At 29.7% G+C, this 15,971-nt stretch overlaps 1 protein-coding gene across 2 annotated transcripts; it reads left to right on the top strand.

Annotated features, from left to right (window-relative positions):
* Positions 1-9,003: 9,003 nt before the first annotated feature.
* LOC107903955 (sulfhydryl oxidase 2) lies at positions 9,004-15,726 on the top strand. 2 transcript variants are annotated; one of them, XM_016830186.2, is made up of 12 exons: positions 9,004-9,378; positions 11,191-11,215; positions 11,280-11,372; positions 11,820-11,998; positions 12,687-12,756; positions 12,856-12,924; positions 13,045-13,118; positions 13,202-13,358; positions 13,987-14,027; positions 14,581-14,727; positions 14,808-15,251; positions 15,403-15,726. In XM_016830186.2, exons 1-12 carry the CDS (start codon positions 9,170-9,172, stop codon positions 15,422-15,424), a joined length of 1,530 nt encoding a protein of 509 aa, XP_016685675.2. In that variant the 5' UTR covers positions 9,004-9,169; the 3' UTR covers positions 15,425-15,726. The 2 variants fall into 2 exon arrangements, with proteins under 2 accessions (XP_016685675.2, XP_016685674.2); XM_016830185.2 differs by lacking the exon at positions 15,403-15,726 and having other exon boundaries at positions 14,808-15,396.
* The last annotated feature ends 245 nt before the right edge of the window (positions 15,727-15,971 follow it).

Raw genomic sequence — 15,971 nt, 5'->3', positions numbered from 1 at the left:
TGGAGGGGAGATTAGAGCCGTTTGAAGGGAGTTGTGAGATCTTTCGGGATTTCAAGGCTTCTTAGGACTTATCTTTTAATTTCTTACTGTCAATTCTTTCTTTATTTCTGCTTGTGCCGAATCTTTATCTAATTTATTTTCTGTTCTTATTGTGTTTTCAGCCTTTTTCTATCTTAAGGAATTAGCCCAAAAATCCCCAATTTCTAGGGTTCTTGCCGATTCATCCATACTCTTTTTGGGAGAAATTAGATTGCCGAAATTTGGGGAAAACTATCTGGGTGTTCAATTGGGCAGAATCGCAATCTCTTCTAGGGTTTCAAGATTCCTTATTAACACTTATTTCTATTCTCTATTTGATTCTTTACTGTTTTGGGGATTTTATTTCAGATCTGAAAATTCAAAAATCTAATCTTTTAATTTTCTGTTTCGTTTCAGATCTAATTGTTTAGGGTTTTCGTAGGAGTTTCTCGTGACTTGGCAACTCGATCTTGGTCCGCGCGCAACCCCGTATCACAAGGTGTGTACTTTAAGGATTTTACTTTATTTAGTTTTAGTCTAGGTGTAAATAGTTGAATTAATTATGAATGTGCAAATATAATGAATGAAATTATATTAGTACATGAAAATAGTATAAAAATGACTAAATTGTAAAGTAAAAAAAATAAGAAATGTGGAATGGAATGTTGAAAAGAGAATATAAATAAAGTGTGATGATATAGTGATTACACCAAAAGTGATGGTGTGATGAAATTTCCAAGTTACTTGCATTTGTGAAAATAAGGACTAAATTTTAAAGTGTACAAAAGTTTATGTTTTAAAAAAGTATTATGATAAAGAGTTTAAATGACATGTTATGTAATACCCCTAACCCTCATCCATTACCAGAATAGGGTGTTATGGAGCATTACCAAACTTTAAGAATTAAATATGGATATTTCTCAACTTTTGTTACACATATCAAGAATCAATTATATAACACTCATATTGTCCCTTAAATGGACCTTCGAGGCCCAATATTCACCTTAGAAGTGAATCAGGACTAAACCGGGTACTCAGGAATTTTTCCCAAATTTTTAAAAATTTTCTTAGAAGTAGGGAACACATGCCTGTGTCACTGCCCGTGTGAACGAAAATAGGTCATTTTACAAGCCATATTTCTCACCCAATTTTGTGTCTATCTAAAATCTACATTACATATATCAACAAGCCATAATTAGACATTCAAAACAAGCCAAAATAAGTGGCTAAACTCAACACATTACATATAAGCCATCATTAAACAAAATACCTTTACATGTCATTATAACCAAAATCAAAACATTCAAAAATACTGTTAGAACCAAAGGATAGTGTGATATATCTCCAATAAGCTTCCAACCCAATCGAGCTTTCGATAATCTGAAAAGTAGAAGAAAACAAATATATAAGCAATGAATGCTTAGTAAGCTCGTATAAACTTTAATCATAATACTTCTTTTTCAAATATGAAATTTATACTTATCATGAATAATCTAATGTTGCTACCACCATACTCATGAAGTTATATTTAACAACTCACTAAGTGAATAAATCTACAGTATCACTTATACATAATATTCCTAGCATAGTAAGATTTTAAACAACTTTAACTCTTCCAAAATTTCTTTATTTTCATTTTCGTTTCTTTACTTTCCACACTCATTCCATATGCATAACACACCAGTCATAAGCATATCATTCAACCATAGATACAAGCTAGTGCATTTAAACATAGACCTTTTTTTGAATTAATCACACGATAACTCATTTTATAAGAAATTGCATAACTAAAAACTTACCACTCTTTCATGAGCACAAGTATATTTTTATTTGAGCACTTACCTTTTCAACGCATCATATAATAAACATATTACCATTTAACTAGTAACTTGGCACTTGTCTAAGCGTCAACAACAACACTTGTTAGCATACTTAAACATATTTCATATAAATTCAACATATCACACTTGAGTTTATTACTCATCACAACTTACATAATTTCCATGTATCAACATATCAAGATATTGATATATATACATATCATGATACATATCATTCTCTTACTATTTCTTCATATACATATATCATCCAAAATAACTCCTGTTGTTTTACCATTCAAAGAACGACTTACGGATATGAGCATATCGTTTTTAGAAGCCTGGAGGCTAAACAGAAGCTCATGAGAGCTAAACAGAAAGTAAACACGAAAGTTCGCAACAAATGTTGAACCTCGGTTTACTTGGGTAATTTATCGTCAATTCATTCTTTACATTTTCTGTCTTTTCATCATTTATATTCGTAGTGCCATAACACAGTTATGGCCTTATCATCAAAATGCCATAGCCCAGCTATGGTCTTACATATAAACACTGTCATGGTCCAACCATGGTCTTACGTTCATAGTGCCATAACCTAGTTCTGGTCTTATCATCAGAATGCCATAGCCCAATTATGGTCTTACATATAAACACTGTCATGGTCCAACCATGGTCTTACATTCATAGTGTCATAACCCAGTTATGGTCTTATTCGTCAATTCATCCTTTGCCAGAGAACGATTATACTCAATCCCGCGTTTAATCCAAACTGAATATTAAATTCGATAATATATTTCCAATAATAATTCAATTCTAACAATAGAACACACATATATATATAATATCCATCTCCAAATAACATTCACTTTAATCAAAATTATATATAATATAGTTCGTATGAACTTACCAGGCTAAATTGCAGAAATACCAAGATACAGGGGCATTTTGGTAATTTTCCATTTCCCTCGATTTTCCACCTGATCTTGATCTAAATTAATATTTCATTCAATTTATTGATTTAAATAATAAAACAATTCATTTCATGCAATTTGATCATTTTTGACATTTTTACCAAATTGCCCTTAAAATTTTACTTTTGTTCAATTTAGTCCCTGAGCCCAAATCATGCAAATTAACCATTTTTAATGGAAACAAATGCTATTATAATATTCATGGCATTCAATACAGCCCAATTTTGCAATAATTTCACAACAAACCCTTATATTTTTACTATTTCAACAAATTAGTCCCTAATCAAAAAAATTCATCAAAATTACTTAATAAAATACTTTTAAATATCAACCAACATCTCAAACTCATCATTTAATAACTAAAATTATATATATTAATCAATGGAAACATTTAAAATCTTTAACAAAATCAAAAACTAGAGTAAGATTTAATTGGACCTAATTGTAACAATCTCAAAAATATAAAAATTACAAGAAACAAGTAAGAATTGAACTCACATGAAGTAAAATTGGAGAACCAGCTCAAGGAGCTCTACCATGTCGGTTTTTGAACCGAAAATTGGGAGAAGAATGAAGAATTGCCTAGAAACTTTCTAATTTCACTTTTATTTTATTTTAATTTCAATTTATTACAATTTTGCCATTAATGGCTTTATTTTATTATTTTTTGTCATGTTATGACGCCTCATCTTTTCATTTAGGCATAATTTCTATTTAGGTCCTTCTTTATTTATTAATCAAGCCATTTAGTCACTTTATTATTATAATTAGCCAGTTTTGCACCTTTTTCAGTTAGTCCTTTTAAATTAATTAACTGTCAAAACGTTAAAATTTTTCAATGAAACTTTAATACTACCTTAATGACACTCCGTAAATATTTATAAAAATATTTACGGCTCATTTTATAGAAACAAAGTCCCGATACCTCGTTTTCTAAAACCACTTGAACTAGGGTTTTATCACTCGAATCTAATAATTCATTATAAGACATAAATTACTAATTCAAAAAAAATTTAAACCATATTTGACTCGTTAATATTAAATAATAAAATTTACGAGCTTACTCACCGGATTTGGTGGCCTTGAACCACTTTCCGACATCACTGAAAATCGGGCTGTTACATGTTAGGTGTTAGAGGATAAATTACAAAGTGATATTAAATGAAATTATATTAAATGATGAATTTTCATGATGCTAAGGATTAAATTGTAATGTTATGAAATTTATAATTGAAATAAGAGAAATTATGATAAAACTATATATTAATGATATGTGAGATTTAGGGATTAAATTTAATAATAATAAAAGTATAATAAATATATGTGATTAGATTGAAGTTAGTGCAAAAGAACCATGGGAAAGGAAATGTTTCAACTAAAACAATTTTTGGCCAGCAGTAGTGACTTGAATTTGAAAATTTATCAAAAATTATAGAAATTGAGTAAAAGGTTGAATAAAACACGGAATTAAAGTTTAAAGAGTCTAGTTTTGCATTGAAGAAACGGTGCAAGAAATGGAATTGTAGATTGTGAGATATAATAATTTTTGTGAGACAAGGTCAGAATAATTTTGGGTCCCCTGTTCTAATTTTGAAAAATCATTATAAATTGTACAAAAATATTTAGGTGATGAAATTTATATGACTAAAAGCTTGATAATTCTATTTTCAATGTAAACAAATGGAAATATATTATGAGTCTTGTATGAAAATATAATTAATTTTTAGTGAAGAAGGGTCGGAGCTTCCTAGCAGCAGAACATGAGAAAATTTGAAGAAAAAAATTGTATTTATTGGCTTATTTAGAAATTTTGAAATTTTTATGGTAAAAAACCTCATTAAGTCTAGTTTTAAAAGCAGATCTCAATTTGAATTCTGTAGGTCAAGATATAAATGATTTAGTAATTGCTACTCAAGAAGACAACTTTGTTAAAGTATATATGTAAATAATGAAAGAATAATTAATGTTAAATATAAGCAAGTCATACAAAAGTCAAAGATTTTTATATAAATACATGTTTACATAGGATGTGGAATGGAGAGGAGGAGGAGAAAAAAAAATAGAAGAGTTATAACATTAAGAAATTGTTGCAAATGACGGGTTTATTAATACATAAATGAATCTCAAATGAATTGTTGGAATACTAAGTGAGTGATTGTTATAAAATACATTAAGAGAGACCTAATTGATAAATTGATTGGTAAAGGTTGGCAATAGTGACAATATGTAGAAAGAGTAAACTATTTTTGTAAAGTGCGAATCCACTAATAGACTTATTTGTAAAACTTTAATTATTGGGATAATTTTATAAACTTTGATATAAGCTGTACACAGGTATCTTTAAGACAATATAATATGTTTCAAAAAATAAGTTAATGAGTAATGACTTTGATAACAAATTTAATTTATATTGGATTAATTGTAATAATTATGAGAAGTTAAGAGTGTAAGATGTAAATTGGCCTAAAATGAATTTTCTCTTAAAATCAAAACATCGAACCATATTTTGGTATCGATATCAGGGGCATAGTATCGATACTTTGAGGAAGGTATCGGTACTTCAAGCAGGGTATCGATACTTATGATTAAATTCTAAACATCGAAGCTTAAACTGGTATTGATACTAGGAAGGGATATTGATACTCGAGTCCAGGTACCAATACCATATAGAGGGCATCGATACTTGACTTCTTTGGATCTAGTTTTGTACGTTATAAAATATTTGAGATAAAATGTTATTTGTCCTTGAAGTTTAAAAAGTTAGCAAATAAGTCCTAAATGGTATATAAGTTGTTGAATGAGCTAACGAAAAGCTCGACTAAAATAGTAAAAATATTTTTTTATTTAAATTTAATTATAAATATTAATATAAAAATATTATATTTTTTTAATTATTAAATAATAAATTGAGTTGAATCCAAATGATGAAAATACCGAACCTAAGCCTAACTGAAAGCTGTCTTGATAGACTACTTGACTTATGGACACCTCCATTTAATACTAGAGTTTATGTTTTATTTACCATTCCATTAAAATTGTTTAATGTTGATTGAAAACGGTGAAATTTATTGACTATAACTCAATGTAATATTTGGTACAGTTTTTTTAAATAAAATAGTTAATTATATTATTTCGATTATATATTTTAAATAATTACAATATCTTTGAAATTAAAATTTTAATAAAACATTTAATTATCATTTAAATATATTTTAAAAACTATTTAAAATATTAAAAAAATTAAAAACTATTTTCCAAAACAAAATGTTAAAAAACATTATTTCTATAATGTTTAAATATTAAAATTATTTTTAAATACTAATATTTTATATTTGTTTTAAATTGTAATACTCTTTTAAAATTCAAATTGGTAAATATTAACCAAATTACACTCTTTGCAATCAAAATTAAAAGTAAAATTAAAAAAAATTGTTTCAAAAATTAAAATTAAAAAATATAAAAATGAACATTTAAATTAATTTTTTTGTAAAAATATTTTTTAAAATATAATATAAAAATAAATATATTTCCTACTAAATTAAATTTGTTTAACATAAAAATTAAAATAATTTTAAATATTATTAAAAAAATTATGAAATTTTTTAATTTCTTTAAAATCTTAGTTATCAATTATTGTTTTTCATTTCAAAATTATATTATGTATAAATTTGTTTTATATAAACAAATATGAATTTATTAAATATATTTTAGATATTAAGTATTATAAATGGTACATTATATGGGTATGCAAGTAGACATGTTCATGGGTCGGGCTACCCACCTTGGCCCGAAGGCCCATTTGAAATTTGGGAGGGTTTTGGAAATAAATATTAAGCTCGAAAAATGGGTTTAGGCAAAAAAATTAGGTCCGTTTAAAATATGAGCTGGGCTCGGGCTTGAACATTCAAGACCCGACCCATTTTAAGTTTGTAATATTTTATATTATATTATTTTTATATATTATGTAATTTAAAACACATTAAAAAAATAAACTTATACTAAGTATATAATATTACTCTAATGTAATGTTAAGATGACTATATAAAAAATTTTAATAAATAAAAAATATACTAAATTATTAAATATTAAAATAAAGTAATATAAATATTTTTTTAAAAAAATTGAACAATAATATGGACGGACCTAAAATGAATTTGGGTTAATTTTTTACAAATATGAATAGTTTTGGATAAAACTTTAGACCCAGATTTCGAATTAGGCCAAACTTGAGTAAATGTAAAATATGTTAATATTATGCTTAGGCTCAACCCGGTCCGACCAGACCATGAGCACCTCTATATGCAAGTAATGAAACATTCAAACCATATATATAGGATTAGGTAATAAACATTTGTGTTCACATTTCAAAAGAATTGACATGTGCAAATCTGAATTACACATTTTATTAATCTACTTGAAATTATATTTGACTTTAATAATAACTATTATAATAAATATGAAAATAATATTTCAGGGAAGATAAAAATTTAATATGTCTTCAAAATTACTTTATTAAACATTTGTTAATTAACTAAACATAATTTTCATTATTATTTATGATATATATTATTTTATTTTATTTTATTTTTTAGACACGTAATCTGTTTATATTTCATTAATATATTTTTACCTAATATTTTGATTTAGTGTTTGGGTTTAAAATTTATGCGTGTATTATCCGTGCTTGTATCAATAACATATTTTTATGAATTTATATTTATTTTTTAAAATCATTTTAATATAATATATCCAAACTAACTAAAGAAGCTTTTATGTTATTATAATTTTTATTTTATACAATTCTAAGCAAAATGCTTCAATCTAAAAATATTTTAATATATTTTATTTGATATACATAATCTTATTGTGCATACCTAGTATTATTTTCAAGTCGAATTCCTTGTTGTTAAAGAATTTCTAAGATTAATATTATAGAGACTTATGAAATTGATTCTGATGTCACCTTTTAATAAAAAATAAAAAATATACCACAAAAATTCCATTTTCAAATTCAATTCAAAATTTTAATTCATTTAATTATTTTCAAAACCTAAATTGTACGAAACAATTTATATTTCAAATATTTTTCTTTTTTCTTTTCTTATAATGAAAAACAATTTCCCTCATTTATATATATATATTTATTTAATTTTTAGAATTTTTCAAAATTTTAAAAACAATTTCAATTTTTATCATTTTATATAGAATTGATAGAAAGTATCAAAGTCGAGGACTAAAATTGTTATTATACCAACTAAAAAAGTGTCATCATTAATCACTTAATAGCTGGGTGACAAAAAAATTTGAAAACATTAGTGACCAAATTGTAATTTTTCAAAGTTAATTGATCGAAATGAAAACTTACCCATAATTAATTGACTAATGGTATAATTTATCTTTTTTTATTAACTAAGCACGAGTTTCAACAAAAAGATATATTAAAGGATAATATATTTCAAAGTTCACTCTGGTGCCTGTACTTTTTTGGTCCACTTTGGCATTTAAACTTGACAATTAGGTTAGTTTTGATCTCTAAATTTGAAAAATATAAAAGTTTTGATGATCAAGTGATGATATGGTACAATCTGAACGTCACATTTAGTATTTTAACAACCGGACTGATCATCGAATAGATCAAACTACTGGTTCCCAATTCAACCAATTTGAACAGTTTAAATGTGAGATCAACAATAATTAAATAAAAAATTCAATACTCATACACAACTTTTAAATTTTATCAATTTCAAGCAGTTTCCAAATCAATCGGTTCAACCCCTTTGTTGGGATCATTACATCTGTTAGTTCTCTATCCATCTGATCTGATAACACTAGTAACATCATCAAATTTTGACAGAATCCAAGTTTATAGATCAAAATGGATCTAGTTGTTAAGTTCAAAGAAAAAAGTTGACTAAAAAAGTATAAATACCAAAATGGACTTAATTGCCAAGTTTAGGGGCCAGAAATTATATTATCCAGTTAATTGAATTACGAAAAAAAACAAATTACCTACAAAAATTTAATTCAGCTCAACCGTACCTTATCTCCTAAACACCGAACTCTTCAACTTAGATCTTTCCTTATTTGTTTTTTTTTATCTTAAAAATTTAATTAAATTTAAAATTAAAGTATAATTGATAAATTGGACTTCAGGTTAAATATTTGGAATTAAAATTAAAGAGACTAATTTTCAAGAGACATAATAGTGCTGGGAGTGGAACACATTTATAGCTTATATCCTACAAAAAGGTCAAAAACGTCGTAAAGAAAGGGCTTTTCATTTCGATTCAGATGAAGCTTTAAAAACTAATAAGGGAAAGAAAAAATACAACATATTCACTTTTCTTTTTCTCCCTATTTGTGATGTCTCATGTATATTGGATTCTGATTTTGAACCTTTGGATCTTAAAAGCGACGTCGTTGCAACCGGGATCGAGGACGGTGCTTCGAGAGATTGGCACCGGCGGTAGTGATCCGAAGGATTATGGCGTTGAACTGAACGCCACGAATTTCGATGGAGTTCTCAAGGACACTCCTGCTACATATGCCATAGTCGAATTCTTCGCTCACTGGTTGGTACTTTTTTTAGTAATCATCCATTCTTAGCTAACCAACTGTTCTAAATCTTGAGCTTTTAGAAACGAAGAATATGCTCAATTTTCATAGTTCTTTGTAGTTGACCGTGTTGACTGTGGAAGAAAATTTTTTTTTTATTTTATTTATTTACTTGATCAAAACTTAATATGATGAAAATTAGCCTGAAATTTGGTTGTCGTGGTGAAGACCGGTACAGCTGAGCATGAGCAAACAAACCGAAACCGATTATGAACCGTAGTGTTAGGAACAGTTTTGGTTTGGCTTTTATTAGTTCCATTCGATTTCGTTCAGATACTAATTTAAACCTATTCGGTTAAGTTCGTCTTAGTTTCGAAAGTAAAAAAACAAAAACGTACTCAAAGCCTAATTCAATTTTTTATTGAATATTTTATTTTATTTTTAAGTTAGTGGAAAATAAAATTTAATGCAATTTTTAAAATTTTGGAAAAAGATGAATCAAGCCGATCCAAACAATTGCAGTTTGGTTCAGTTTGGCTAGGTTAATTATAAATGGATTTTGGTTTGGTTCCTAAGATTTTGCCTGTTAGGATGTAAAGAAAATTGGAAAGATGAGAAATTGAAGAGTAGAAAAAATAGAAAGATAGAAAATATAATATTTCTTTCCATAAGTGTGATTGTTACGAAAGGAATAGTAAAGGAAAATTTGAAAGAATTCTTTCCATGAAAAGAAAATAAAATATTAGAAAAATGTATAATTTTGAACTAACATACACCTGGCTCTCATTTTCTCTCATCACATTCCAATTTGGAAGGATTGGGTATTATCCATTAGGATAGAAACGATCATCTCTCCTATTTTCTTTCCTGCTAAGTACACTCAAAATTTATATTCTTTTCACTTTTCCACTCCATGCTTCCATTCCTCCACTTCTCCACCCAACCAAGTACACCCTAAAATTGAGGACTTTTTTTAAGTTAATAAACGTTTAAAAGTGTAGACATGGATATATTGAATCTTTATGAGTTTCCTTTCCATATAATTGAATGCATCATATTATAACGTATAATTGCTGGATTTTAAGAATTAGATGGATCACTTTGTAGGAAATTGAATGTCCCTTTTAGTTCACCGAACAAAGTCGGTTATTTTAACCCTTTTCAGTTTTCTTTGTATATAATTGAATGCATTTGTATTATAATATATAATTGCTGGAATTTAAGAATTAGAGGGATGGCTTTTCACATTTTTATACTAGCTAGAGAATTGGTGTTTTAAAGTTCATGTTCGTTTTCTTAAATATCATAATGCGTGAGATATGAGGAATGACTTTTCAGAATTCAACACTGGTTCTTTTTGTTTATTTCTATACAAACTTGTGCCATTTCCCCTCCTAACCTTCCTGAATTGTTTTGAAATTTGACACTCTGATAAACGTGAATATGAGGGTATGTTTTGTCCATCCAAATAGGAAATGAGTTGGCAAACCAATGAATGATCACGGTTGTTCATATTTCATAGCTAGATTGATGTATTGCATTGATTCACTAATGAACATATCCAGAATCCAGTTACCCTTAATATAATTTATTTCCTAATAGTTTCCGTTTTTGCTCAATTTTATGTAATTTTTAACTGCAAAAGCTTTTCCTTTCTCATGAAAATGGGACATTTTATGCTCAAGTGCATGTGCTTGCATGCAGTGAACTTGCTTGTTTCCATAGAACTGCCATGCTGCCTAGGTTAAGTTTTACATAGCTAAAAAGTTAGTTGCATGCTTCATGCCAGTTGTTAAACGACTCTCTTTTGTGTGATTATTGCTTTTCAGGTGTCCTGCTTGCAGAAATTACAAGGTATATCGCAGTCTATTTTGCACTCAGCATTTTTCATGTCTTCACTTTCTTATGATTTTTGCAGCCCCACTATGAAAAAGTTGCTAGGCTTTTCAATGGACCTGATGCAGTGCATCCTGGTATCATATTGATGACCAGGGTTGACTGTGCATTAAAGGTATTTATTTTTCCTTCTGAATACCTTCAAATTGCAGCTTCATAGAAATAGTACTTTTAAAACCCCTGTTCATTAATGGCATATATTTGTATCGCTAGCATAATTCTGGAATTTAAGATGCCGTTGAAAATTTTATCTGGCTTTCTGGCCTTCTCCAGTTAAGCGTAAAGTTGTTAATACGAAAATTAAATAGAAGTAGCACTTTATTAGTTTTCTGTTTTCAATTATTTTATGAGTTTTGAAGAGTTGGAATGTTTCCATGTAACATGGTTGTTCTTTTTAGTCCATGTAATTTGGTTTACTTATTTAGCCTTGTTCTTCTAAGTAGCCACTATACAAAATATTGCATTCCTTTTGAGATTCACTTCTTTCTTACTCTTGTTTTCAGTTGTTGAAAAACTGTCTTGTTAATGTAAATTTGGATCTTTGATTTCTTTGGCAGCACAGATAAATACCGGTCTTTGTGATAAGTTTTCTGTTAGTCACTATCCTATGCTGTTTTGGGGTCCTCCTACAAAGTTTTCCACTGGCTGGAAACCCAATCAAGAAAAAAGTGAAATACGTGAAATTGATAATTGGCGAACAGCAGAACTCTTGCTTAATTGGATCAATAAGCAAATAGGCAGGTATGAGGTATCTTCATCAACCACTTATTTGATATACAACATCTTTATAGTCTGAACTAGTGATCTCTTGAAATTATAGAATTGTAAACTACATGCAATTATGAGGCATTTACTATCCATAATTCTGAACGAGGCTAAGATTTTCCGCAAAAATTGTTTATGTGTATTGGTACATTTGGGAATTGCTCAATAATCGTTTGGTAAAAGAATTTTATATATATAAGAATCTTCTTAATAACTAATGACATGACATGCAGGAGGATGTTCTGATAGTTAACAGAATATAAGATTAATTTTAAAATTCATTCTTGTGTATGGGATGCATTTATGGGACTCAAACCTCTACCTGATTTCTGAACAGTTAAGACTTATAATTTATGGGTAAAAAATGCAAAATGATTGTTGATGCTTTTGCTATCACACCTGATGGAATCGATTATTATGTTAGTTCTAGAAAATGGCAATCATTGTGGAACTTTAGACCACCTTTTGGAGGTGGGGTATGACAGCTATTGGTAGTGGGGAGGTTTTGGAGTGTGAGGAAATATGTTCCTGTTTTCACATGTACTTGTAAAAAAGAGGGTGCTTGATTGATCTGCAGCTGAAGTTAATGCCAAAGAATTGCACTTATCTATTAAACTTTTACATCAGCTTTGGTCATGTGATTTTATGCATTACTCCCTTTCAGTTCATATGGCTTGGATGATGAAAAGTTTGAAAACGAGCAACTTCCATCCAATATATCAGATCCTGGACAGGTATTTTTGTGCATTTCTAGTTTGCTTCTTGAACAATGTGTATATGAGGTTTCCAATTTGCTTAGGATTTTAACTTCTTTGTAATTTGGCTTGTGAAAGACTGCTCAAGCCATTTTTGATGTGGAGGAGGCAACCGCAATTGCATTTGACATCATTTTAGAACAGAAGGTAGGGATCTCTAATGTAGATTTTTCCTCTATGCTCAAATGTGTATGTTTATGTTTTTGAAGCTAGGAATGTGTTTTCTTCCCATGTCTTCTTAAAGTTGCTAAATATGATATCCTGCAGATGATTAAATCAAAAACTCGAGCTTCACTTATAAAATTTCTTCAGCTTTTAGTCGCTCATCATCCTTCCCAGAGGTAAAAATGCTACTTTTCATTATGACCTTAGTTTCTATTTATATGGTGTTTCCTTCATAGTGCTATTAGTATTTTTGTATTAGGTGCCGAAAAGGAAGTGCAGAAGTACTTGTGAACTTTGATGAGTTCTGCCCGTTAGATATGTGGTCTTCTGATAAACATGATGTTCCCACCAGTAACCTGAAAGAGGTGCTACATGATTTCCAGATTTGTGGAAAGGAAGTTCCCCGTGGATATTGGGTAGGTACTAAAAGGAAAAGTTGGTTTTTTATTTTCTTTCCATGCATATATTTGAAAATGTTAACATCAAATATTATCATGTAGGCTGGGCTTAATATCGTTTATTTGTATTAGATGAAACTTCTTGATGGCTGGCATTAGTTCAATTGATTGCTGTTACCTCGAATCTCTAATATTACACTTGATGATTGTTAGTTCCATATAAGTAGTTGCTACTCCCTATGTTACTCAGACTTGAGCATCAGACAAGGGTGTGTTTAATTTTTTCCCCCTTAGTTTTTTGATGTATTTGGAGGGTACTTGGAAGGTTGTATCCCTATACCCATGTCTGCATATGTGTCTAGCGGTATCAGACATGTATGCTTAAAGAAAAATAAAGTGTCAGAGCAACATAGGCTACACCTATTTCATTTGATTTGATGCCTTTCCGTTTAGCTCCTAAAAAAGGATCAATTTTTGACTGATATTTTTCAGCTGTGAGATTGCCAGTTGATTGCTCTTCCTTCTAGCTTAAGCTCTATAAAATATTTATCCCCTTTTGTTTTTCGTCCAATATTCTTTTGGTAATATTATTTGAAGTTTTCCTTTTTATTGGTTGCTTATTGCACTTGGATGTTCATTTTTGCAGATGTTTTGTCATGGCAGCAGGAACGAAACCAGGGGCTTTAGGTAATGATGGGGAATCCTTAATTTTTAGCTCATACATTTTTGAACAAAAAATTTTGACTCATTTAATCAGGGGCATTCTTGATTCAGTCAAAAAAAAAAATGATAACCATGTTATCAAAATTATTTTCCTTTGTTAAACCTTCTCCCATACTATTAAACTGGAGATATAGTTAATCCCCATTTGTTGAGTCAGGGGCAACCCAGGCATATAAATAGAACAAGGACCTCTCCACTTATTGCCAATTGGTTTTATGATAGTCTATTCTAAAATCTAACATGGTGTCAAAGCAAGCTTTGTCCCCTTTGTTAGCTCATCTGTGATTGGGCTATGGGGGGGAGTAGTGAAGCTGAAATGAAGTAAATATCATATTTGTTAAATTGGGACAACCTAGGCACGTAATATGAAAAGACCCTCTCCAGAGCCTATTGTCAACTGGTTTTAGATTGGATATCCATTCTAAAATTTAACACACACAAGGTCAATCATAAAAGAGATGCCTTCTCTTCTAATTGATCTGATCAGATGCCAGTAATTACTCGTATTTCTTTACAGTTGTGGATTGTGGGTTTTGATGCATTCACTTTCAGTGAGGATTGAGGATGGAGAAAGCCAGTTTGCGTTTACATCAATATGTGATTTTATTCACAACTTCTTTATCTGTGAGGAGTGCCGTCAACATTTTTATGAAATGTGTTCAAGGTAACTTCGACTTCAGAGCAGGTTATTTTCTTGAGCACTCCAAGTTTACTTCATCTGATTTGCAAACATCCGATTTGCAGAGTTACTAGTCCTTTCAAGAAATCACGTGATTTTGCCCTTTGGTTGTGGAGTGCTCATAATGAGGTTAATGAGAGATTAATGAAGGAAGAAGCATCTCTAAAAACCGGAGATCCAAAGTTCCCTAAGACAATTTGGCCTCCAAAGCAACTTTGTCCTTCATGTTATCACTTGCAAGGTCCCAAAGATAAAGGAACCAATCAGATTGATTGGGACCAGAATGAAGTGTTCAAGTTATTAATGAGTTATTATGGAAATACACTTATATCTTTGTACAAAGGAAAGGGCGTTCTTGCTGATGGTAGGACCAATGCTACCCTGGATGATTTGGTGACCTCAACGAACACAGTTGTGGTGCCTATCGGGGCTGCATTTGCTATTGCCATTGCTAGCTGTATGTTCGGAGCACTTGCTTGCTACTGGCGGTCACGGCAGAAGAGTAGAAAGTATTACCATCAACCATACTATTTAAAGAACATATGATGATACAAGTACTTTCATATCGTATTATAAGCATTAGAAAGGGCTAAAATGGTACGGAACAGTTGTAGCTTTGATGCTTAGAATTGTAACATTCTCATTTGCACCACTTTTCAGGCCAAGGAGGAGCTGGAACTAAGATTTACTTAGACAACAGAAAATATACAACCTTTAAGATGCCTGGTCTGATGAGCTCGAGCTTGAAGAAGAAATCCGGTTTCAGCCCTTTATCAACAGTCCCACTTGAGGTCCCATTCTTTAACAGTTCTGTTCTTTCATGAAACTCATCCTGAAATATAGTTTTGGTGCTATAATATTTAACATGGTTTTGATTTTGAGAAAGAAATATATATATATTGTTCTTACGATTGCCGTTTGATCACATTTGACATACTGCATTGACTTTTGTTAATTGTCCGATCCATGCTGTCGATTGATACTCTTACTTGATTCTGTTCTTCATAACTAGTTTTTTTTTTTTTGGTTAATAGTAGAGAGGAAAGAACCATACTGTAAGTTGAATGCGGGGATATTGTATATAGCTCTTGTAAGTTTATTTCAAGGCTTTGATTCTGCATTTGGAAGACCATACTATAATAAAATGACTAAATTTATGTTACAATTCACAAATGAATTACATACCTCCCTATTCTGGGTTAATGAAGTAAAATTATTTAAAATGTGGA

Source organism: Gossypium hirsutum, chromosome D05 (genome assembly GCF_007990345.1).
Source record: "Gossypium hirsutum isolate 1008001.06 chromosome D05, Gossypium_hirsutum_v2.1, whole genome shotgun sequence".
NCBI classification, from domain to species: Eukaryota; Viridiplantae; Streptophyta; class Magnoliopsida; order Malvales; family Malvaceae; genus Gossypium; species Gossypium hirsutum.
This window is presented reverse-complemented; position numbering and strand designations above follow the sequence as displayed.

Excerpts from the sequence above, each read along its gene's own strand:
- LOC107903955 (XM_016830185.2), top strand. The coding sequence starts at position 9,170 with ATGTCTCATGTATATTGGATTCTGATTTTGAACCTTTGGATCTTAAAA. Across the intron at positions 12,925-13,044 it reads ACATCATTTTAGAACAGAAG|ATGATTAAATCAAAAACTCG; the intron begins GTAGGGATCTCT and ends GATATCCTGCAG. Across the intron at positions 14,028-14,580 it reads AACGAAACCAGGGGCTTTAG|TTGTGGATTGTGGGTTTTGA; the intron begins GTAATGATGGGG and ends ATTTCTTTACAG.